The 26,252-nt window shown below is 37.9% G+C and overlaps 2 protein-coding genes across 6 annotated transcripts in view; one reads left to right on the forward strand and one right to left on the reverse strand.

Annotated features, from left to right (window-relative positions):
* RPAP2 (RNA polymerase II associated protein 2) overlaps positions 1-18,619 on the reverse strand; it is an 83,613-nt gene extending 64,994 nt beyond the window's left edge. For all 4 annotated transcript variants that reach the window (XM_081223848.1, XM_081223846.1, XM_081223847.1 and 1 more), the window contains exons 1-6: positions 18,513-18,619; positions 17,728-17,773; positions 10,722-10,836; positions 9,035-9,133; positions 8,760-8,825; positions 6,454-6,542 (exon numbers count right to left, since the gene is read on the reverse strand). In XM_081223848.1, the coding sequence (XP_081079974.1) occupies positions 6,454-6,542; positions 8,760-8,825; positions 9,035-9,133; positions 10,722-10,836; positions 17,728-17,773; positions 18,513-18,585 (488 nt within the window). In that variant the 5' untranslated portion in view covers positions 18,586-18,619. The remainder of the gene's footprint in view (positions 1-6,453; positions 6,543-8,759; positions 8,826-9,034; positions 9,134-10,721; positions 10,837-17,727; positions 17,774-18,512) is intronic.
* A 60-nt stretch (positions 18,620-18,679) lies between these two features.
* Positions 18,680-26,252, forward strand: part of GLMN (glomulin, FKBP associated protein) — a 45,266-nt gene continuing 37,693 nt past the window's right edge. Inside the window, exons 1-3 of one of the 2 annotated variants that reach the window (XM_081223850.1) lie at positions 18,680-18,760; positions 19,598-19,673; positions 20,094-20,219. In XM_081223850.1, the coding sequence (XP_081079976.1) occupies positions 19,635-19,673; positions 20,094-20,219 (165 nt within the window). In that variant the 5' untranslated portion in view covers positions 18,680-18,760; positions 19,598-19,634. Of the gene's footprint in view, positions 18,761-19,597; positions 19,674-20,093; positions 20,220-26,252 lie in introns of those variants that run through there. The other variant, XM_081223851.1, reaches the window with a different exon arrangement.

The raw sequence follows: 26,252 nt of genomic DNA on the forward strand, positions 1-26,252 counted from the left end.
TCTTCAGCAACAGAAAAGAAGGATGACTGAAGCTTGGGAAGGTGGACATAATAGAAGTTAAGGGAGAAATAATCTGGGATCGTTTGAGGATGATATTACAACTGCTGACAGTGGAACTCAAGAAAACAAACTTAATGAGGGTCTGCCAACCTAGAAGAATAGAGCTGAGGTAGAGACAGGAGGTCAAAACGAGGTCACAAAGCACACTCAGGAGTGACAGATGCAGATGAGATAGAGGTTGTGGTCAGAGACGGGAAGCTCTTATTTCAAGATCTTGTTGGCAGAATGGTTCCAAATAAGAATGAGGTCCAAGCATGGCTGAATCAAGGGGTAATAAAAATGTAAACATTATTCTAAATCATGAATACAATTTAAGTAGTTTTATGAGAAATCTCCAGCAATACAACTTGATATTTTTTGAGAAAAACACTAAGAATTAAAGGACAATTCAATCTCTAATGAAGGGGGAAATTAGCATATATTGATTGCTTATTATATGGTAAGTGAATTTTTTTTTAAATTGTGGTAAAATATACCTTACATAAAATTGACCATTTAAACCATTTTTAGCTACAGTTCAGTGGCATCAAGTACATTCACACTGTTGTGCAACTATCACCATCTCCAGGACTTTTTCATCTTCCCATACTTTCTGCTACATGGTTATATATATTATTTCATTTAATCTTCACATAACTAACAACTTTATTTTTATAGATGAGGAAACTGAAGCTCTGAGGGGTTAACTGAGTTCCTAAGATCACTACACGTATCGAGTAGTAAATCTAGGATTTGAATTTAGGTCTTTCAAAGTCTAAGTTCTCTCTTTCTAACATGATGCCTCTAATTAAAGCCAGAAAAAGGAACCCCAAAAGTTGCGAGGATACCATCTTTACTTATCCCCTCCCAAAGGAATTCAATATACTTTACTATTTTCCTCTCCTTTGTTTCAGTTTTCTGACTTCACATAAAGAAAACTACGCTGAACACTGTTTCTAGATGCTTTATGAGTGACTTTAATACTCTCTGATTCCCAATCTATAAAAGGGAGAATGGTACCTGACACTAAGATAAACCAAAATTGAATTTAATGAGGTACTGGACAAAAGGTTCAATATAAAATTCGGTTTGTTTTTGCTATGAGCTGTTTTAGAAACAAGGCACCAAGTTACATTTGCTCTTTCTTTTCTATCCTTTTTTAGATGAAATTCAAAAGCTTTTTCTTTGTTAAAAGTACCATTTCTCATCAATCTAAGTATCTTCCATTCCTTTCAAAGTTTACGTTGTCCTGAGACATTTAATTCAGATAAGCTCAATTTAAAAACTAAGTAAAACTATCTTAAAGAATACCTTCAAGCTCTTCTTCATAAACAGTTTCACATTATTTTCACTGAAGTACAAATTAGATGATTAACTGTAACTTTAGCAAAGTCCATCTAAAACTAGAAATAACACTCCAAAAGACCTTGGTGGGTGTGTATCACTTAGAATATGTGTATTATATATAAACCAACAGAAGCAGCAGGCTACAATTCCCCCCTGTGGTGGGAATTTTTCAAATACAATATGAAACATGTTAAAACCTGTTTCAGAAAGTTTTTATTCTGTCTACCAAGCAACACTATTCAGGAAGAGGTTATAGAAGTTGTTCTGCAGAGGTTTTTGGCTTCCGCACCTCTGAGATTACACTGTTTATTGCTAAGAAGCATGTGTGAAAATCCCCTACTCTGGGCCACATGATGGCGCTTTTAGCTCTGTCAGCATTAACCATTCACCCCAATTTCACCTTTTAAATCAAAATTTGATTCTAAACATTTGTCCTTCCTTCTCAGCTTTAACTCCTGATTTTTTAATGTTACAATTCAAGAAATTTCCCTTCTTCAACGACGTCAGAGCCTAAAGTCAACCAAACAGGATTTATAAATGTAACTATATGACTACCTAAATGAGCATACTGTCTCAGAGGAACAAAACTGTATGTGGTCTGTTTCTGGCCACCAAGTGGGTGAAAAATTTCTAACTCACAACATGAGAAGCATCATACTGCGTCATGGTCAATGTTTTGTCTCTGACAGAGCATCAGGAGACATTTTGTGCAAAGCATTGCTGTTATTCATGACATTAAAGATACACTCCAGATATTTTTACCTTAATAACGAAAATGAAGGACTATAAAACCTCTAAGACCCTTTTTGACTCCAAAGCCTCAACAGAAGCATGGAGCTAGAATTCATGAATTTGTCTAAGTTTTTCTTAAATTGATTTATACGTTTTTACCAATGAGGTAGTGAGTTTATTATGGTACAAAATAGTATCTTATAAATTTATCTTATAGTAAATTTTACTATAGGTTTTAGTATTTTAGAATCTGGTGAATAAATTTATATTAGCTTTCACAATAATGTAAGAAAAAACAAATTGAGTCAAATTGTCAAACTGAATATTCTATTTCCAATGCTATATGTAAGACCATGGTGTCCCTAAAGATGTAAACTTCAAGTTGTTCTGGACATACTATAAAATATAAAATATTCTTGGTTTTTCTTCATAATTTAAAAACTTTAATTCAATCCTTTATCAGTCTTTATCTTTTACAGACTGAAGAGTTCAAATTTATTTAGTCAGTAATTTGTATTCTAATACTGTATTCTGTACTCTTAAATGAGACAGACTTCTCTACAAGGTAGTATAAATTTCCCTAGGCTTATACTGATCATTTTAATTTTCATCATTTTTATCAATGAGACATTTCCTTATCTAGAAAACTTTCACTATAGCAGCACTGACTGACTTAGAATTTTAAAACATTAGAACTAAAGGGAACTAAGGTTAAATGCAACTTTCCACTTACAAATGAGGAAAATAAGATTCAGCGCTGGTAAGAGACTTTCTTACACTAAAACAACTAAAAATCTAAGCTAGATCCAACAAAACAGTGCTCTTAAAACTACAGATCGGGGGCTCCCCTGGTAGCACAGTGGTGAAGAATCCACCTGCCAATGCAGGGGACATGGGTTCTATCCCTGGTCTGGGAAGATCCCACATGCTGCGGAGCAACTAAGCCCATGCGCCACGACTACTGAGCCTGCGCTCTAGAGCCCGCGAGCCACAACTACTGAGCCTGCATGCCACAACCACTGAAGATGGTGCGCCTACAGCTCGTGCTCCACAATAAGAGCCTGCACACTGCAATGAAGAGCATCCCCCACTCGCCACAACTAGAGAAAGCCCACGTGCAGCAAAGAAGACCAAATGCAGCCAAACATAAATAAAATAAATTTATACAAACAAACAAACAAAAACTACAGATCAGGACCAGCCAATTAAGGGGGTTGCTACCACCATTTCAAAAAAGCAACAGAGTAGAAAATATCAGAGGCCTTTCATGTAGTGAGGATAAAAATTGTTTCCTAAAACTTTTGCTTCAGTTCTATGTATGTGTTGGATAATGTAAAAATGCATTTATTACAGTGGTCAAAAATTTTGGAAATCATTCACGGATACAGAGAACAAACAAATGTCGATGAAATAGGTGAAGGGTAGATTAAGAGGTACAAACCTCCAGTTATAAAATAAAGAAGCCATAGAGATGTAAAGTACAGCATGAGGAATATGTTCAATAATATTGTAATAACTTTGTATGGGGACAGATGGTTAATAGACTTATTGTGGTGATCATTCCATAACGTATGGAAATGTCAAATCACCATGTAGTACAACTGAAACTAATATAATACTATATGTCAACTATTTTTCAATTAAAGAAAGATTTTGGAAGTCATTACAATAAAATAACTAATTCTATGAGTGAATTTTAAAATTTATTCTTATTTTAAAATTATAATAAAAATAGTACTTAATATTAATAAAATTATAACTTAATATTATGATGGTGATATAGCTTATTATTTATTACAACTCACTCTAAGCTAATAAAAATATCTCTGCATTAAATACTTAATGCTGCCATCTAAAAAAAGCCTTTTTTCCCCTTTAAAAGAAGATAGGTTATGAATGTTATACCCCACACTATTATGTGAACAGACTTTCTTTAAAATATCACATTTCTGTAGAGCTTATATGTACAATAGCTAGACAAGCTTTTTAAACGAATGCTGAATTCCTGAATTCTGATCATTAGCACACATAAAAATATCAAACATTCTCTGTGAAAACACAGTGACCTCTAGTGGATTAGATAAACTGACATAATTCTTGCCCCTAAGAATTTAGAAATTAAGGTAACACTGACGCATCCAGATATGAAAAATACTGACATGGTTATTATATACAGACAAGTATTATACATAAATAAGGGCTATAGTTACACTATGTACAATGTGACAATTGTATATTTATAGATTACTCACTGGTTACTTCCAATCAAGAGGAATATGACAAAAGAATCCTAGCCTTGTTCAGAATCTATCACTAGCTTAAGAAATACACTTAATCTTTCTGAGCTTTTTAATAATAAGGTTGGATTAAATTTTCTCTAAGGACCCTTTCAGTTCTTTCATTATGATCCTCTCTTTAATTCATCTTGTACACCAATGCCAGACTAAATTCTATTCAAAAACACTTGATATCTCCCCAGCAATTGAGGATATACCAAACTTAGCTTGGCTCCTTGATACGTATCATTATTTTCTATTTGTTTCCCAAACATATCCCTTATTTCAAGTGAGCCAATGTTCTCACTATCTAATTCCAATACCAACCTATTCCTATGAGTTTATTTTCTCACCTCTGCTTACAGTTTTTCATTATGCAATGTTTTATCCTCACTAACTTACATTACAGGTCCCCATTAGAATAAGTACAAACTTGTTTCACTCATGTGTATTTGTTTTGTCATCCCAATGAGATTTAAATTTAAACTCACAGGTTGGTTTTTACACATGTGCAGGGTAGTAAGAGCATGCTATACACTTTAAATGTAAATTAATTAGTTTAGGGAAACCAAGGTCATTTTCATCTTTCTAAGTGAGGTAAGAAAGGGCATATAGATACGGTAGAATTTCAAGAACCACAAATATAAAATGACAGAGCTTCATGTTTTGGGAAAAAGTGGGCATTCTGAAGAGAGCATGGTAAGATTTTTGGAAAAGGTTAGAGGGAAGAACTGTTTTAAATTAGCTGAAGGAAGTACCAGTAACTATATCGGAAGAAAACAGAGATGACAGCAAAGGTGCTTTGATAAATGGTTTTGAAGCAGATATGAGTATGGGCTAAATGAGAGAGCTAACTTCAAGAAGTAGAGATCTCTGGAAGCAAAGTTAAGAACAACTCAAGGAAACACCGGTCTTAACACTGGGAAATGGAATATGTCACCGTCATTAGGACTGAGGAGGTAATGGGCAGCGCTGGTGAAAGAAATATTAAGGAAAGAGAAAAAGTGATAGTTAGAAAGGTGCTTGTAGCTTCCCAGTCACTTTGGACAATGCTACAATCTTTTATCCTCCAAACAAGAAAGTTGGATAGGCTGGTAAAGAAATGATGAGCAATTTAGTCTCCATTATGTTGAATTCAATTAACAAAGGCCGTACTGTAGTATGTTTTACATATTCTGAACCACACAGAATTGGAGCAGCAGGCAAAGGTGTCTGCAAACAAAGGTACTGTCATCAGTAAAATTAATGCTAGTTGAACATACAGTAGTGTCATGTTACTTGTGTATCAAATAAGACTTTAAGTTTATTTAGCATAGATCCTATTTTACCCCAAATAACACTGCCTTGTGTTGTTATAATATTCTCTATCAAACATGAATTACTTGAGACATTATCTCATTAATTTAAGCCTTTGGAATTTCTAGACAATACACAGTTCAGTTACATAACAATAATTTTTGTTACTTTTTAAATATTTTATAATTTTCCCCTCAGTAGTAAATTCTCTTTCAAATTCACCAACTAATAAAATGTTATAAATGTTTAAACATTTCTCAAAAGGCAAAATCCCAGGAATGTTTATAAACTTTTTTGCTAAAAATGACTCTTTAAATTGGCTTTCTTTAAATTTATATTGTACCGATTTTTAATACAGATTAAATGAATTAGTAACCTGAACTTTTTAACTTTAGTATATAGTTTCCTAACAACAAAGTGAGTTCAGCTGGATCCCAAAATCCAGTACCTTCTGAAAAAATTTATAATTTTTATCTCAGGATTAATAGAATTAATAGAAATAACCATCACAATAGGAAGCAAAGTTCAGATTTTGTGCTTAAAGCTAAAACAGCAAACACATAACATTTGTATGTATTTATTTTCTGATTTTAAGTGTAAAATCCTCAAAAGCTCTGCTTGAAATATAACCATTTCCCCACAATTAAAATGTGTACAGTAAATGCATTCCAAAGAAAACTATACCTACTTTTTGCATATCTCAAAAAATAGAAAGAAATTATTAGAATTTATGAACAAATGTATACATAATGATTTAAATTACCTTTCTTCTTCTCGAACCCACACTGGAGTTTTAGGAATTTGTGCTTCAAAAAATTTAGATGCTTTATAACAAAAATTGCTGCAAAAACACTGAAAAGAACATTTTAAAACTTTTAATTTTTAAAAAAATTATTTTTTTCTTATTGTGAAATACAACATGTACAGAAGAGAATATAAAACATAAATATGTAGTTCACAGAAAAAAACGAAAACCCATGAATCTACCACCCAAGGTAAGGAGTAAGATTTAGTACCTTTGAAGGCTTCTATGTATCCCTCCCCGATGGTATCACTCTCCACATTCCCCAGAGGTAACCACTATTATAAATTTTGTGCTATTCATTCTTTTGCTTTTTTTTAGTGTTGCTGCTTACATACATATCCTAAAAAATATATCATTCGGTTTTGCCTATTTTTAAACTTTGTCTAAATGGAATCATACTGTTATGTATTCTTCTGTTCCACATTATGTCTTTAAGACTCATTTGTGTAGCTATAGCTTATTCATTTACACTGTGTATTATATTCCATTGCCTAAGTATACTGCCTTTTAGTTACTATTTAAGGACAGTTGAGCTTGTAATTTTTTGTTATCATTACAATATTACTATGAACCTTTTTTTAATAACAATTTTTTAAATTAAAAAATTGTTGTATAATACACAAAATTTACCATCTTAAGCATTTTTAAGTATATAGTTCAGTGGCATTAAGTACCTTCTTACTGTTTTACAACCATCACCATCATCCAGCTCCAGAACTCTTTTCATCTTGCAAAACTGAAACTCCACACCCATTAAACCATAACTCCCCATTTCCATCTCCTCTGACAAAAACCATTCTACTTTCTGTCTATAAATTTGACTACTCTAATTACCTCATATAAGTAGAACCATATAATATTTTTCTTTTTGTGCTGGCTTATCTCACACTTAGGATAATGTCTTCAAAGTACATTCAGTTGTAGCTTGTGTCAGAATTTCCTTCCTTTTTAAGGTCAAATAATTATTCCATTCTATGTATGTACCATATTTTGTTTATCCTACTAGGAACATTTATACACATATATACTTGTGCATATGGACAAGGATTTATACCAAAGAATAGAAAGAATGGTCACAAAGAATATGTAAATTTGACTTTGCCAAACAGTTGCTCAAAAAGGTTGTACCAATTTTTATTTGACTAGCAGTATACAGAGTTACTAATGCTGTCAGATTTTTATAATTTTGCTGATTTGGGGACTGTAAAAATGTAACTCAATGTGTTTTCATTTGCTATTTTCCTGCTTACTGATAAGGCTGAGCATCTTTTCATATATTCATTAGCCATTCAAGTTCCTTCTGTAAAATTTTTTTAATTAAGTCTTTGTCTTTTTCTTATAGATGACGTACTCTGGTTAGGAAACTATGGTTAGTTACATGTGAGAAATATAACTCCTTCTGATTTGTAGCCTATCTTTCCATTCTCTTTTTTTTTTTTTTTTTTTTGCAGTATGTGGGCCTCTCTCACTGTTGTTGCCTCTCCAGTTGCTGAGCACAGGCTCCGGACGCGCAGGCTCAACGGCCATGGCTCATGGGCCTAGCTGCTCCACGGCATGTGGGATCTTCCTGGACCGGGACACGAACCCGTGTCCCCTGCATCGGCAGGCAGACTCTCAACCACTGCGCCACCAGGGAAGCCCTTCACTCTCTTTTTAAAGAAACTTCTAATGAGTAAATGTTTTCTATTTTAATGTAAAAAAATGTATCAATTTTTCCTCTATGGTCTATAATTTTCTATCTTATTTAAGAAATTCTCTCTAGCCCAAGTTTATAAAGATATTCTCTCATACTGTCTTTGAAAACGTACCTCTTTTACCTTTAGGTCCTTAATCTACCTAAAATTTATCTTTGTATGTACGTTGAAATAGGTGTCAGTTTTCATTATTTCCATATGGATAACTAATCATGCCAGTACAATTTATTTAAAAACATCCATCCTTTCTCCACTGATCTAAAATACTCCTGATGTCATATGTCCAGTGTCCACATAAGTAGTGAGTCTGTTTCTGGCTCTCTACTCTGTCCTATGATTCACTCGCCTAAATTTGTGCCAATATGCACTTTTAATTTTTAAAAGTTCACATATTAAGTAAAGTGTAAGCAAAGAGTTCTTTTTTAACACCCTGAATGAAATATTTATAAATGAAAAACTTTTAACATGGCTATTTTCTAAAAGGCAAGATTTTAAACAGATATTTTTAGAATTCCATTTAGTATAATATTAAAAATTAACTGCCACATTGAAAATAGCCTTTAAACTTACCTTTCTTTCAGTAATATCATAGACTTTATTGGTTTTAGTAGAAATTTTATATTTCTGTTTTGGTACCTAAAGAAAAGAACATATAGCTTACAAAAGAATTCAAATAATAAACATGAACTTTACAGTTAACAAGAGTAAGTAATCTACATATCATATCTTTGGCTAACCCACATCATTAGTTCATGACCTCAGTTTCATTTATTGTTCTTTCTACACAGTATTTTGCTAAATATAAAAATTAAAAGTCTACATGTTAAAAAAAAGTAGTTACTTACAATTCCTAGCTTCTTCCGACATAAGGGATAGCCGCAGAGTTTGATAATAGAACGCTCATCCACGACATCACTATAGTGAGCAGGTGTGATGAACTTCCCCTATAAAGAAATGAGAGGGGCATTTCCCCCACCAGATTATTGGAAAAGTTTATTTATCAGCTCTTTAAGCCTTACCGATCTCATCTGAAAACACAGGGATCATAACAGTACCTATCTCATAGGTTTGATGTTAGAATTAAAGAGAAAATAAAGGAAAAGTACTCAAAAAAGTGCTTCTTGACACATACTAAGTACTCAGAAAATGTTAGCTATTATTAAAAAAAAAAAACAAAACAAAACCCACAAAGCCCCAAAAATTTCTGCCATGGTAGACTATGCATCCTTGTAGATTATACAATTCATGAAAGGAGGAAGAAGTGATGCTACAGTGACTGCTATACCAAAGGAAAATATTAATAGTATATTTTATTTTAAAAAAGTATTACTTGGGACTTCCCTGGTGGTGCAGTGGTTAAGAATCTGCCTGCCAATGCAGGGGACACCAGTTCGAGCCCTGGCCCAGGAAGATCCCACATGCCATGGAGCAACTAAGCCCACGAGCCACAACTACTGAAGCCCGTGCGCCTAGAGCCCGTGCTCCGCAACAAGAGAAGCCAGCGCACCATAACGAAGAGCAGCCCCCCGCTTGCTGCAACTAGAGAAAGCCCGTGTGCAGCAACAAAGACCCAACGCAGCCAAAAACAATTAAATAATAAAAAAAGTATTAATCAAAAATAAACCAAATAAAATAATAAGATATAATTTTACCTATTTCTTAAAGCACAATCTCAAAGTATACTAAAGGTGTCATTTTGACTCCTGAACAAATTTTTGTGCAAAATCTTCTATCTCCTGAAAAAGCTGTACAGAACAGTGAGGTGATAGTTATAAGCTAACGCCAGATATTTTCCTTTGACATTTTCATGTTCAAATAATCTCAGTTCTTGAGACAAACCAACATTTCTGGTCTGTCTTTGTCTTTAAAGTCATCAAGTATGGAGATTCTGATGCAGTTACCTGTATGAATTTAAATATTATCAGATTTATATTCCTCTTGTTTAGGAAAATCTCTAAGCCACACTAAGAATTATTTCTGCAATAAAAGTTCTGAGCTTTAATTTTCCATTTCTTTTTTCTCTTAAGGATTATGAGGATATAACAAACATTTCCATTCAAGTTTTTAATGCAATAAGCCATTAACGAAAAAAAAAAGTTTTTTAATGCAGATGGTAATTCTCTTGTTATGTGTTAAACTATAAATGGTCTATATTTCATGTTTTTAAAATATCAAAATTAATGAAATTACATTAACAAAAATAATGATCTTCCATTACTAAAATAGGATAACATACAGAATATGAAAAGTGACGTGGGGATCAGCAGTGCAAAGCAATGAAAATCAGGTGAGATTAGCAGACTGGTTAAAAGAACTAGCACAAAGGGGTAAAATATGCATGTTATCTCTCTTCAGTGCATTTTAAAGTCACTATAAAACAAGGAATGCATAATAGTTGATAATTTTTAAATGCATAAATTCTATAGCATGTAGCTGACAATAGATTCAAAGATTTCAATAATGCAAAGAAGTTTCACATTACACATATTTAAAGATCTTATACAACAAAAGTAATAATTTACCGACACATACACACTCCCTTAGGAATTCTTCTGTAATATTCTCTTCTAAAAGCTGTTCAACAATACGTAGAGCTTTTCTCTCAAACTCAATCTTCTTTCTGACAACTGCTTCTAGTTTGGCTTTCCTAAAATTAAAAAAATATGTATTTTTAATTTAAAGGTTATTCTACTTGTAAGTTTTAGCATAGCTAATTTTCTATATTTTAAAATACAACACTAATGACTTACTATTTTGCTATTTAAGTTAAATGTATATTTTTAAATGCTGTTTCTTTTGATCCAATACTTTTCAAAAAGGAAACAAGCTACTTGTTACACTGCACACATCGATGTCTGCCATAACAACAGGATTATTTGACTTCCAGAGCTCAGAGGACAAGGAAGAACTTAGGGTCTCCTACAGAAAAGAAAATGAGGGGAAATCTTTTTGCCAGTTAGATTTTATACTCTATCACTCCTGTGTGTACCTAAAAATGGAGGTTTTCCCCCTGAAATCGTTAGAAATCAGAAGTGACTGGAGAGGTAAAAGAGGATTTCGGCTGTTCTTTTTTTTTTTTTTTTTTTTTTTTTTGCGGTACGCGGGCCTCTCACTGTTGTGGCCTCTCCCATTGCGGAGCACAGGCTCCGGACACGCAGGCTCAGCGGCCATGGCTCATGGGCCCAGCCGCTCCATGGCATGTGGGATCTTCCCGGACCGGGGCACGAACCCGTATCCCCTGCATCGGCAGGTGGACTCTCAACCACTGCGCCACCAGGGAAGCCCTCGGCTGTTCTTATAAGTAAAAATTTCTTTGTGCTAATTCTCAAAAGTTAAGTAGTGGCTGGCCCAGTTTGACAGGACAGAGTCATATTTGCAAAGAAGTATTTACTTACTTTTGTTGTAAAGTCTTATTAAATAACTATATTGATATGAGTATATAGTTTAGGAAAGCAACAATCTTCCTAGGAGGGCTGGACCTTATCCTGGCACCAGTGGGACTCTGTCAGCCTTTGCTGGCCCCATGAATGCACATCATGAATATAAAAGCAGAGGCTATCTGATCAAACAATGGCCCTAGGACAGTGGTTCTCAAGTCTAGCTGCACTTTAGGATCATCTGATGAGATTTTTTTAAAAGACACCATGCTTAGGTCCCACTGCAGGCTAATTAAATCACAATCTTTGAGGACGGGGCCTGGTTACTGGTGTTTTCTTAAGTGTTCCAGATAATCTTAGCGTGTAACAGGGCTGAGAACCACTGCCATGGGACCAAAGATACCAACTATCTTGGTGACTTATTTGCTCCTTTCCTGCACTAGTTTCTACTTGCCTACCAGAACAACCTTTGCTGCCCTCTTGGACATTGACTAGGCTCTCACACCTGGACCTAGAATGTACTCACCTTTTCTCCCTTCCTTCACTGACTTCCAAGACTTTAGACTAGTTCCTGGCCTGGAGCAATATGTCTTACAAAAACAATTTGGAGAAATGACACAAGATTGCCAGTTGGGGACAAACAGGGACATTAAAACAAGAAGAAACTTGCAATTAACACCTGTTCTCCCACCATTTCATAAAGACCAATCTTATGTCAAATATGTAAAAAAGACATGGACAGAGATTAAAAGACAGTTCTTTGTACTGAATATATATATTCAGCTTTATGACAAACATTATTTTATTTTTCTCATTTTGCTGCCTACCACTAAAAGCTATGTCATATACTAAGATCAGAACAGAATGTACATTAGGAGTTGCTAACTTAAGCGGTTAATCACCTCAACCTGCAGGAACAGCCGCACTCCTCTTAACTGATGGATACCTACAGCTGTTTCCCATGGATAGCCCGGTCTCACTGCTGCCCTCTAACCCAAATGACAGGTAGTGTGGTGTACGGCAGTGGTTCTCAAACTTTTTGGTTTCAGTGCTCCTTTATACTCTTAGCTTTCGCTTATATAGATATTACACCTGTTGATATTTACCATACTAGGATTAAAGGTGAGAAAAATTTCAAGCATTCTTTTATTAATTCATTTAATAGGAATGCACCCATTACATGTTAACATATTTTTTTAAATAAATTTATTTATTATTTATTTTTGGCTGCACTGGGCCTTTGTTGCTGTGCGCGGGCTTTCTCTAGTTGCCGCGAGCGAGGGCTACTGTTCGTGGCGGTGCATGGGCTTCTCATTGCAGTGGTTTCTCTTGTTGCGGGGTATGGGCTCTAGGTGCACGGGCTTCTGTAGTTGTGGCACATGGGCTTAGTAGTTGTGGCTTGCAGGCTCTAGAGCGCAGGCTCAGTAGTTGTGGTGCATGGGCTTAGTTGCTCTGCGGCATGTGAAATCTTCCCGGACCAGGGCTCAAACCCATGTCCCCTGCATTGGCAGGTGGGTTCTTAACCACTGAGCCACCAGGGAAGTGCTTAACATATTTTTAAATGAAAAATTTATTGTGAAGAGAGGAATTGTTTTATATTTTTGCAAAGCTCTTTAATTTCTGGTTTAATACTATTCACCTGGATTGAATGTGGAAGTATTTTTCAGCTGGAATAAATTTATGAAGGATCACTCCTTTCAACAACTAGTTGGCTACCCCAAGGATTTTTAATTGTTTCATCATCCTGGGTGATCTACTCAAAATACATTTCAGCTTATCTATATTCTTCAAATCACAGTGCTTAGAATAAAATATAATCTCCTCAAGCTTATGGCCAGATCCATGTTGAAGAGAGTTGCAAATTACATTGTTATCATTATTAACTAAACTTTACTTTTGTATTTGGTTGGCCAAAAGGTTTGTTAGGCTTTTTCCATAAGATGGCTCTAGTAGCACTTAGTTGTCTTTAACTTCATTCAGAACAATTTTGTTAGACTGTATGTGACAGCTGTCATATCAGCGTACATTAAAAAAAAAAACTTGGGCTTCCCTGGTGGCGCAGTGGTTGAGAGTCCGCCTGCCGATGCAGGGGACACGGGTTCGTGCCCCGGTCTGGGAAGATCCCACATGCCGCAGAGCGGCTAGGCCCGTGAGCCATGGCTGCTGAGCCTGCGCATCCGGAGCCTGTGCTCTGCAAGGGGAGAGGCCACAACAGTGAGAGGCCCGCCTACCGCAAAAAAAAAAAAAAAAAAAAAAAAACTTATCAAAATTGGTGAATTTTTTGTGTAGCCATTCTAACATTGAAGATGGAAGAAAAAAGCAACATTTTTGGCATATTATGCTTTATTATTTCAAGAGAGGTAAAAACACAACTGAAATGCAAAAAAAAGATTTGTGCAGTGTACGGAGAAGGTGCTGGGACTGATCAAACATGTCAAAAATGGTTTGAGAAGTTTCGTGCTAGAGATTTCTCACTGGATGATGCTCCACAGGTGGGTGGACCAGTTGAAGCTGACAGCAATCAAATCGAAACAATAATTGAGAACAATCAACATTATACCACAAGGGAGATAGAAGATACACTCAAAATATCCAAATCAAGCCTTGAAAATCATTTGCACCAGGTTGGTTATGTGAATTGCTTTGATGTTTGGGTTCCACATAAAGTGAAAAAAACCTTCTTGACCAGAACTTCCCCGGTGGCGCAGTGGTTAAGAATCCACCTGCCAATGCAGGGGACACACGTTCGAGCCCTTGGTCCGGGAAGATCCCACATGCTGTGCAGCAACTAAGCCTGTGCACCACAACTACTGAGCCTGTGCTCTACAGCCCGCAAGCCACAACTACTGAAGCCTGTGCGCCGAGAGGCCATGCTCTACAACAAGAGAAGCCACTGTAATGAGCAGCCCGTGCACCGCAGCGAAGAGTAGCCTTTGCTCACCACAATAAGAGAAAGGCCACGTGCAGCAATGAAGACCCAACACAGCCAAAAAAAAAAAAAAAAAAACCCTTCAAAACAACAATAAAAAAACCTTCTTGACTGTATTTCCGCATGAGATTCTCAACTGAAACGTAATGAAAACATTCTGTGTTTAAAACAAACTGTGATGGGCAATGAAAAGTGGATACTGTACAACAGTGTGGAATGGAAGAGATCATGGGACAAGTGAAATGAAACCACCACCAACCATATCAAAGGCCGGTGTTCAGCCAAAGAAGGTGATGTTGTGTGTATGGGGGGATTGGAAGGGAGTCATCTATTATGAGCTCCTTCCAGAAAACCAGTTAATTCCAACAAGTACTGCTCCCAATTAGACCAACTGAAAGCAGCATTTGACGAAAAGCGTCCGGAATTAGCCAACAGAAAACTCATCATCTTTCATCAGGATAACACAAGACAACATGTTTCTTTGATGACCAGGCAAAAACTGTTACAGCTTGGCTGGGAAGTTCTGATTCATCCACCCAATTCACCAGACATTGCACCTTTGGATTTCCATTTATTTCGGTCTTTACAAAATTCTCTTAATGGAAAAAATTTCAATTCCCTGGAAGACTGTAAAAGATACCTGGAACAGTTCTTTGCTCAAAAAGATAAAAAGTTTTGGTAAGATGGAATTATGAAGTTGCCTAAAAAATGGCAGAAGATAGTCGAACAAAAGGGTGAATACGATGTTCAATAAAGTTCTTGGTGAAAATGAAAAATGTGTCTTTTATTTTTACTTAAAAAACTGAAGGCACTTTTTGGCCCACCCAATAATATTTCCTAAAGCCAAGTCACTATAATCATGCTGCTCCACAGGAGAATACTCTTCAAAACAGATCTCAAATTTATCTGATTTCTCCACTCCCAAATGATCACTATCCCTAACATCTTACAACTTTTAAAACTTAAATTCTACTACTTTATTAAAGTTTTCCCATTTGCACTTAGAAAATCTGAATTTCTCACCATGGCCTACCAGGTACTGTTTGAATGGAACCCACCTCTAACCTTTTCCTATGCTGCTTTCTTCCTTTGCTCAGAATGCTGCATACCACCCTCAGCATCTCTCCTTTTTTTTAAATGACTAAGCTTTTTCTTGTCACACATATTGCCACTTCTGGCTGGAGGTCTCGCCTCACTACTCTTGGTTTGGTAAATGCCTACTTAGCCTTCAGGTTTTAGTTTAATTATTACTTTCTTGGAGAAGCCTTTCCCTGAAAACCTACCACCCTTCCTGCCAACCTCCAGCTTTACTGGACCCTGTTTTCAGTTCCTTCATCAGTCTTTTCCTTTATAGCACTTACCGTAATTTGTAATTATGTATTTATTTGTGATAATTTAATTGGTATTTCTCTGTTCCACTAGACAGGAACTGTGTGTATTCTGTTCAAAATCATATCCTCAGGGCCTCTAAAACCATACAACTCTCAGAAGAGAAAAGAGTCAGAATACTCTTTGACATAGAACTCAGCAATATTTTTTTGTATCTGTCTCCTAAGGCTAAGGAAGCAAAAGCAAAAATAAACAAATGGGACCTAATTAAACTTAAAAGCTTAAACAGCAAAGGAAGCCATCCACAAAACAAAAAGACAACCTACTGAATGGGAGAAAATATTTGCAAATGATATGACCAATAAGGGGTTAATACCCAAAATACATAAACATCTGATACAACTCAATATAAAAACAAAAAAACAACCCAATTAAAAAATGGTCAGAAGACCTGAATAGACATTTTCCCAAGGATATATACATGGCCAACAGGAACATGAAAAACTGCTCAACACTTCTAATCATCGGAGAAATGCAAATCAAAACCGCAATGGGCTAGCACCTCACACCTATCAGAATGGCCGTCATCAAAAAGTCTACAAATAACAAATTGTTGGCGAGGATGTGGAGAAAAGGGATCCCTCTTATACTGTTGGTGGGAATGCAAATTGGTACAGCCACTATGGAAAACAGTACAGAGGTTCCCTAAAAACTGAAACTAGAACTATCATATGATCCAGCAACTCCACTCCTGGGTATATATCTGAAGAAAATTACAGCACTAATTTGAAAAGATGCATGCCCCCCAATGTTCATAGCAGCATTATTTACAATAGCCAAGATACAGAAGCAACCTAAGTATCTATCAACAGATGAATGGATAAAGAAGATGTGGTTTATACACACCATGGAATACTACTCAGCCATAAAAAAGAATGAAATTCTGCAATTTGCAACAATGTGGATGTACCCAGAGGGTACCATGCTTAGTGAAGTAAGTCATACAGAGAAAGACAAATATTATATAAGATCACTTATATAGAGGACAAACTAGTGGTTACCAGTGGGGAGACAGCAGCGGGAGGGGCAAGACTGGGGTATGGGAATTGAGATATACAAACTATGTATAAAATAAATAAGCAACAAGAAGGTATTGTACAGTACAGGGAAATTTAGCTATTATTTTGTAATAACTTTACATGGAGTGTAATCTACAAAAATATTTACTCTCTATGTTGTACATCTGAAACTAATATTATAAATCAACTATAGTTCAATTTAAAAAATTTTAAAAAATCATATCCTCAGGGCCTAACACAAACCTGGCATGTCTTACATTCAGTAAATAATTTTTGAAAGAATGAGTAAATTAAGGCCAAAGCCAATACTTGATAAAATGATACCTTATAGATATGTATACTTTAATCATCCTCATAGACTACATCTATTCTAAAAACCTTTTTGACAGGCGATAAATCCTTTTTAGGAGATGCCTATAAACAGTACAGGACAACTTTTTGCTGAAAATATGGACGTGATGTAAACAAACAACAACAACAACAAAAAAGGTTTCTTGGAGTCTCTGGCATATAATGCAAAAAAAGGAGACTGTGAAGAGATGAAAAAAAAAGTACCTGGTTAATTCAGGAATGTTTATTCCCATTGACATCTTTCTACAGATACTCATGCCTTCACCAGCAATCTAAAAGTGTCCATTGGACTTTCTTAAGGCGTGGAGTAGGGAAAATAACAATCTATGTGAGAATTTATCATACTTCCCAGATCTTCCCCTTCTTTCAAAATAATTTTCTCTGAGGTAGCACCCATTATTGTTTTTAAAAATGGTTCAATTAGTATGTGATTAACAGATAAGTGAAAGCAGCTGTGTGAGTAGTTCTCATACCTTTTAGAAGCGTCTTCTTGTTTCAAGGCACTTGTCTGCTTAGTACCTACAATTAAAACAAAAAACAGGTCAAGTCTACACAAACACACCAGGTTACAGGACAGATTCTTGCCCAAATAAACTGTAGACCATCTTTTCTTCTTTTCCACACATCTCACTTCCACTCCTGTGTGAAAATCAAATGAAATGATAAGGGAATCCAATTTGGTTTTGCAAACTAATTATTTTTCTTGGCTAAAATTTATCTCTCTCAGGATTGAATTTTTTCTTGTATCACAGTTGCATAACTAAGCACTCCTGAAAGTCCGAGATCTGGGTACTTCTAGGGGCAACCACTCTCCGTCCCCCTAAATGTTTGCTCCCGGGTAAAGAGGGGTCTGACACCTCAGAGAACCAGGGCACCAAAGCAGCAGCATATCTGGAAGAAGGACCAGTGCCTGAGTCGAGGTCAGCTGCACTCGGCCTACCGACGCTGCCCTGGTCACTTGCCCACTCTGGCGACCCCAGCTGCAGGCTCCCAGGACCTCTACTGCTCATTCCCTCAGACCGTGCAGCACAGCCCATTCTGGGGGAAATCTCGGAATACTAGTGTAAAGAGATGGGGGTCTGGCCGAAGGTCTTTCCCAGAAGGCCAGAGTTCGGCGGTGGGAATCTCTCGGCCTTCTCTGCCCCGAAGACCTCCTCCCCTGGGGCAACCTTTCGGGAGCGCCCCGCACGCCTCAGTCTGGAATTCTGTCGGGGACCAGTTCTCAGTTCCAAACGTAGGAACAGTCCCTTCTTCCTACCTGCGACGTTTCGGGAGGCGCAAGGACCCCGGGCCTTGCGGCCGGCAGAGCACTTGCCGACCCAGTCGGCCATGGGGAGCGTCGTCGGCGACGGAACCGGCCCTGGGGCCCTTCCCCCAAGACTCCGCCTCCCGTCGCGTTGCGCGGGGCGGGGCCGGCTGGGGCGGGGCGGGGCCGGGTAAACGGCCTGCTCTGCCGGAGGAGGAGGAGGAACAGGAGGAGAAGGAGCGGGGCGAGAGGCCAGGCGGGTAAGTGGGTGTACCGGGGGTCCCGGGCGGCCGGGACTCGCGGTGGACGGTGAGTCTCAGAGAACCCGGCGCCGCGGGCAGACCGCCCCCGCGAGGTCTGGGGCCCGAAGGCCGACGCAGGCAGGAACCGGGAGAAATGGCTTCCCTTGGATGCCTCCTGCACGCGCGCTGGGGTTTTATCCGCCCTGGAGCGCGCTGCTGTGAGGATACTGCCGACCCCCGCTCCTCCTGCGGGGCGTGGAACGGGCCTTCCCTCCGGGGTAAACGATGGCCTGTGGGAACGCAACGGTGTTGTCCTGAGGGCGGCCTGTTGCCTTGTCTCCGTGCGATACAGTGATTTCACTAGCTCGATTGATTATATTGGGGGGGACTACATCTCGTACAAATGCCCCGGTCACACTTGCGGTGGAGGACATCTCAACTTTAACTCCCTCCGGGTGAGCTGTGTTGCACTCCATTTTCTGTCAATTGGGACGTTAAAAAATAAAAAATTCCCTGATGATTAGAACTGATTTCAGGCCCACCTTTTGGAGAAAAAAAGACTGCCTTTTTAAGCCCTTGTAGTCCATATTTGCGCTGCCTCTTGGGAGTGCACTAGAGGATTTTTTTTTCCTTGAGTTTATCTTTCAAAATTATGCTCCAAGGAAACTTAAAAGATGAAACAGGAGGCTTTTCTTTTTTAAAATTTTCTTAGGCTAACATACTAACTTTCAGTAAAACCATTTCAGCTTTAAAACTTTCCATTTTCTTTATTGTATCTATTAATAATCAGAATGAAACAACTTATTAATATTTCAATATAGTATTACTGATAGTTAACAGTTTGTCTTACGTTAGTACATTTCAGCATCAAAACTAGGAAAAATAAGAAGGAATGGCTGTGGAGGAACTTCATTCCATAATAAAGAGATGTGTAAGTAATTTTTTCTTTTTATGAAGTTAAATAATCTTTCAAAATATGGGCAGAGCACAGATTACTTTTAATTACATCTGCGGTCACTCAAATTGTTAATCTTCTTTAATCCTTGCTTTTTTTTGACCTATGAATAAATAGCATGAAGGCAAGAAGACAGATTGGAGTATGTCACTTGGAGAAATAATCTTTATAATTTTAGTACTGATCCTTCTCATAGATTTCTTTGGTACAGTGGATTTCAAGATGATTTATTAAAGTATTTTTAGGCTAATCCTAATTTTCATATATATGCTTATGTGCACCTTATCTAGAATTTAAACATTTCTTTTTTTAGAGAGAGATAAAATAAGTCAAGTAGTTATTGAATTTCCATTTGCCTAAAATTACTGTTTTTTTTGTTTATTTTGTTTTTGCCAGCAAATCCTAGAAGAGCAAGACTTTAAAGAGGAAGATTTTGGCCTGTTTCAGTTAGCAGGCCAAAGGTGCATAGATGAAGGGCACATAGATCAGCTATTAGAAATTATTCAAAATGAAAAGAATAAGGTAAGTATAATCTTTGTATGTACTTTTCAGTCTTTACTAGGAAGAGAATAGCTACATGATGCTATTATTCATCCTTTTTTTTTTCAGCAAACATTTAAGAATCAACTTAATTTCCACAGTAGAAAACTGTGGAAAATAAAAAGGAATTAGAACTAATTATATACTTTAAGGTGCTTACAGTCTGGTGGAAGAGATAAACATGTAAAGAACTAGGAATAAGGAGGCAGAATAAACAGATACTTTACATCTGTTAACTCATTTAGCTTCTCCAGAATAAGTGTTATAGTTGAAATATAAGTAAAATGCTTTAGAGGAGTGGGGATTACTTCTGGTTTAGAGATCAAAGTGGTATTTGAATTAGCAATTTACATTGAGAAATATAAGTATCAGGCAGGCTACATATTCATTTTTGGTCATCAGCACATTCTTTTCCTTCAGCCAGGTGTATATGGGAAACCAAATATTAAGTAAGATCATATTTTGGGAGAGCTGGATGACCTTACTGGCCAATATCATCCAGCTACAATTGTCTGAGAAATAATTCTGCACAATGAGAAAGGATGTTTTTGGGATCAGGAACAGCTGGGACACAGTGTTGACAACACTGCCTAATTTTGTGTCTTTGAACCCCTCCCCCATCCCCACCCCTCTTATATAAGGGAAGATCATCTTCTTTCCAGGAACATAATCATTCTTCATTTATAGTCCTATTTATTTATACAGAAGTTTTCTTTGTGGGGACTTCCCTGGCGGTCCCGTGGTTAAGACTCTGCACTTCCACTGCAGGGGGCGCAGGTTTGATCCCTGCTCAGGGAACTCAGATCCGGCATGGTATGCAGCATGGCCAAAAAAAAAATTTTTTTTCTTTCTTTGTTGATATCACAACCTAGTCATGCTGGCCTAGGATTATATCCAGGGCACCTTGATTGTATTTAGGAGATTACTAAAACTTTTAAATCATACATTGTTATAGAATCTCTTACTAGTTCAAAGGTCTTATCCCTTTTTATTTATAATTTTTTAAAATAAAAATTAGCACATTTTATTTAGTACATTTGTTTTTGATATGTGTTTATAATACCTTTGTAGCCCCCAATAAAATAAATTTAATGCTTTCTTTAACTCCTTGATTTTTCCCAATTGCATTCTCAGAGGATTATCTTTGAGAGTACCTTACTTTTAGCTAATAATAAAATTAATAAAAGCTAATAATATTTATTGAGATCTACTGTGTGCCAGGTGCTGTCTTAGGTGCTTTACATCTTTTAACTCACTTAGTCTCTCCTGAATCCCATGAGATGAGATTTTCTAGATAAGGAAAGAGTCACTGAATGATAAGTGATTTGCACAAAAGTATCAGCTTTTATGTGGCATTGGGCATTCAGACCTGTGCAGCCTGTTTCCAGAGCTCTTAACGATTCTGCTCTGCCTCTGGTTAGCACAGTGTAGCACTTGCAAGGAAGTTTTAGAGTAGAAGAGAGAGGACTGATTGTGAGGGTGAGAGAGAGTGAGGTGACAAAGATGATAGGGTTTCTAGCCTCTAAGAAGACAATACATCCTGAACAGAAACAGGCAACTTGAGGAGAGAAAGTTCCCTGGTAGAGGACAAATAAGTTGGCATTGTTTGGCAACGTTGAGTTTAAGATGCAGCAGGCAATCGAAAAGTAATGTTTAGAGCTCAGTAGAGAAATACAAGATTAAGGTGTAGATTTGTGTGTCACTCTTAGAGATTAGGTGATTGTGATAGACTTAAGCATAGTGAGGGTTAGCTGTCATAGCTTGAGGATCACCTTTGTAATGTGGTCTTCTAAATTCAAAGGTTCAGATATTGATAAGACAGAGTTTAAAACCACCTTAGTTTACTTGCAGGTGACAATCAATATTGATCAAGATTTACTATTAATCTGCTTTGTGTAAAAAAGTTTTTTTTAAAGTCACAGGAATGGTAGTTTGTCCTAAGACACTACGGTGCAGGGGTTTTCAACATCAGCACTGTTGATATTTAGTAATTTGGAAAAATTATATGTGTTATAATAACATATAACATAAATTCCCAATTAGTAAAGACCTAAATATTAAATGTCAGGCCACACAAAAGATAGAAGAAAATAAGACATAATATCAAATCTTTGGAGAGAGGATAATTTGTCATGCTTAGAAGTAATAGACATCATTCAACCTGTATTTGTGAAACATCTGGGGTTTTTTTTTGTTGTTTTTTTTTGCGGTACGCGGGCCTCTCAGTGTTGTAGCCTCTCCCGTTGCGGAGCACAGGCTGCGGACGCGCAGGCTCAGCGGCCATGGCTCACGGGCCCAGCCACTCCGTGCATGTGGGATCTTCCCCGACCGGGGCACGAACCCGCGTTCCCTGCATCGGCAGGCGGACTCTCAACCACTGCGCCACCAGGGAGGCCCTGGAACATCTATTTTGTAACAGGCCCTACTCTAGATGCTGGGAATAGATACAATAATGAACAAAAATCAGTGCCCATATGGATCTTAAATTCTAGCAAAGACAGATAAATCATTTAGTAGGTTAGAAAGTGATAAATTCTATAGAGAATAATGCAGCATGGTTAGGGGGATGGGTTGTGTTCGGTGAAGTTGCACAGAAATTTGAAGGAAGCAGAGGCGGTCCCACGGTAAGCTATGGGACTGTCTGGGTAAGAGTGTGCCAGGCAGAAGAAAAAACTAGTGCAAAAAGAATATTCAGAGAGATCAACGGAACTGTCTATCCCATTAGATAAAAAACATGATTGTTTTGCTATTTGTTTAAAAAAAATCAATTTAAGGCTGCATTTTATGCCCTATTTCCAATGTAAATCTTACTGAATGAAAAGAAAGGCGATATATATATGTGTGTGTGTGTGTGTATTAAGTATATATATATGTAAGTATATATATGTGTATATATATATATATATATATAAGTATTTGTGTATTTATATATTTTTTTCCTATTTTATTTTATTTATTTATTTATTTATTTTTGTGGTACGTGGGCCTCTCACTGTTGTGGCCTCTCCCGTTGTGGAGCACGGGCTCCGGACGTGCAGGCTCAGCGGCCATGGCTCACGGGCCCAGTCGCTTCGCGGCATGTGGGATCCTCCCAGACCAGGATACGAACCCGTGTCCCCTGCATCGGCAGGTGGACTCTCAACCACTGTGCCACCAGGGAAGCCCCTTTTTTTTCTAATTTAAATGAGTGTTTATGTATCTCAAGGGGAAAACTGTTTTAGACCTAAAAGCACTAGAAAAGGGACCAAAGAAAAAAAATCACTGTATTTTGCTGTATAAAAAATCAGGACGGGCTTCCCTGGTGGTGCAGTGGTTGAGAGTCCGCCTGCCGATGCAGGGGATGCGGGTTCGTGCCCCGGTCCGGGAAGATCCCACATGCCACGGAGCGGCTGGGCCCGTGGGCCGTGGCCACTGAGCCTGCGCGTCCGGAGCCTGTGCTCCGCAACAGGAGAGGCCACAACAGTGAGAGGTCCGCATACCACAAAAAAAAAAAAAAAAAAATTAGGACAACCAAAAAACCAAATGACAATTTGTCATAAATACAGTGAAGTGAATATTAACATATAGGGACCTCATGCAGGTTGATAAGACAAACACTAAAACTTACAGTTGGTAAATAAAGATGTAAACAGATAGCACATCCTCTTTTCTGAACTATGTATCCACATACCCTGACATTTTTCCATTGCTAGTTCTCTAGGCCATGTTAAGTCCTAGCACAATGCTGTTTAAGAGCCTTGAATGTATTTCCCACCTATCTACGCCTGATAAACTTGTTTCTTTAACAAGCCTTAGCATAGCTATCACCTATTCTGGGAAGCCTTTCTTGCCTTCCCCAGGTAGAAGTGACTATTCTCCTGCTATACTTTAGCATTTTTTAAAATTAATTAATTTATTTATTTTTGGCTGTGTTGGGTCTTCGTTGCTGCGCGCGGGCTTTCTCTAGTTGCAGCAAGCGGGGGCTGCTCTTCATTGCAGTGCGCGAAATTCTCATTGTGGTGGCTTCTGTTGATGCAGAGCACGGGCACTAGGCGGGCGGGCTTCAGTAGTTCTGGCATGCAGGCTCAGTATGTGTGGCTTACGGGCTCTAGAGTCCAGGCTCAGTAGTTGTGGCACACAGGCTTAGTTGCTCCTCGGCATGTGGGATCTTCCCGGACCAGGGCTCGAACCTATGTCCCCTCCATTGGCAGGCGGATTCTTAACCACTGTGCCACCAGGGAAGTCCCTCCTGCTATACTTTATACCCTACCTTTATTACCTTATAAGACTGGGGTTACAGAGGGGGTATTGTACCTATTTGTCTTCTTCCTAGATGTATTTTCTTTCAAACGAACCTAGAATGTAAACTCTATGAGGATCGATTTCTTTTTTTTTTTAAAGCAGTACTTCTTTTTTTTTTTCTTTTTATAATTTATTTATTTTATTTATTTGGTTGCCCTGGGTCTTAGTTGCAGCAGGCATGCTCCTTAGTTGCGGCACACCGGCTCCTTAGTTGTGACATGTGAACTCTATTAGTTGCGGCATGCATGTGGGATCTACTTCCCCGACCATGGATCAAACCCGGGCCCCCTGCATTGGGAGTGTGGAGTCTTAACCACTGCGCCACCAGGGAAGTCCTGAGGATAGATTTCTTATCTGTTGTGTTTCTTGCTTTATTTCCTGCATCTAGAATATTCTAGGGACCTGACATATATGCTTGATAAATACTAATGAGTTGAAGTAGAATGCAGGCCAGAGAAATCTAGTATATTGTTATGGTTTTGAAAATCAGTGGTTTTGCTCTGGAGTGGCTTGTATTTTTTCCTTTGAAAAGTTCTTTATGAGCTATAACTTAGATTTCTAAGTTTAGAATGGGTAGTAGGGAATTTCTGTTTATTAAAGTTGATTTTGAAAAAGCCTAAATTAAGAAAGAGAACTTTAAAAAATAGGCCAGGGGAAAGTGGAAAACGAATACACTTGAAGGGAAAATAGAGTTTGGCTAGAAAACTGACTTTCTTGCCTTAAAAAGAGAATGACACCAACATTTCATTTTGCATTGCAACATTTTCTGTTTTGCATTGGATTTCAATAAGCTGAACACTTACAGTAAAACATGTCATCAAGTTCTAATCACGAGAAGCAAATGACTGAAGAAGTTTTTCTACTTAATGGAAGATTTCTAGAAATTGTTACTCAGTCATAAAAATGTTCTGGTATCTCCTTTTATCTTTTTTTTTTTTTTTTTTGTGGTACGTGGGCCTCTCACTGTTGTGGCCTCTCCCATTGCGGAGCACAGGCTCCCGACGCGCAGGCTCAGCGGCCATGGCTCACGGGCCCAGCTGCTCCGCGGTATGTGGGATCTTCCCAGACTGGGGCATGAACCAGTGTCCCCTGCATCGACAGGCGGACTCTCAACCACCGCGCCACCAGGGAAGCCCCATCCTTTTATCTTTTAAGTCACCCAAAGGCCAGATGTTGAGAAGTTGGTGTGAAGCCTTTCCCTTTGCTCCAAACAACTGGCAGCCTATAATACACCTTTTTTTTTTTTTTTTAAATTTATTTTTCATTGCGTTGAGTCTTCATTGCTGCACGCGGGCTTTCTCTAGTTGCGGCGAGTGGGGGCTACTCTTTGTTGTGCGCAGGCTTCTCATTGTGGTAGCTTCTCTTGTTGGGGAGCATGGGCTCTAGGCGCATGGGCTTCAATATTTGTGGCGTGTGGGCTCAGTAGTTGTGGCTTGTGGGCGCTAGAGCGCAGGCTCAGTAGTTGTGGCACACGGGCTTAGTTGCTCTGCGGCATGTGGGATCTTCCTGGACCAGGGCTCGAACCCGTGTCCCCTGCATTGGCAGGCGGATTCTCAACCACTGCGCCACCAGGGAAGCCCTAGAGGAGCTATTTAAATCCTGGGAAAGACCAAATTACCTGGTTAAAAGTAAAGACCCATTTGCCTTTCCTCAGTGAAAGTATTAAAAACTATTTTAGAATGCTGTTACCTGTTAACATTCAACCCTAGGAAGTCAATGGTGAGATGTCCATGG

Source organism: Mesoplodon bidens (genome assembly GCF_964165515.1).
Source record: "Mesoplodon bidens genome assembly, chromosome: 2".
NCBI classification, from domain to species: Eukaryota; Metazoa; Chordata; class Mammalia; order Artiodactyla; family Ziphiidae; genus Mesoplodon; species Mesoplodon bidens.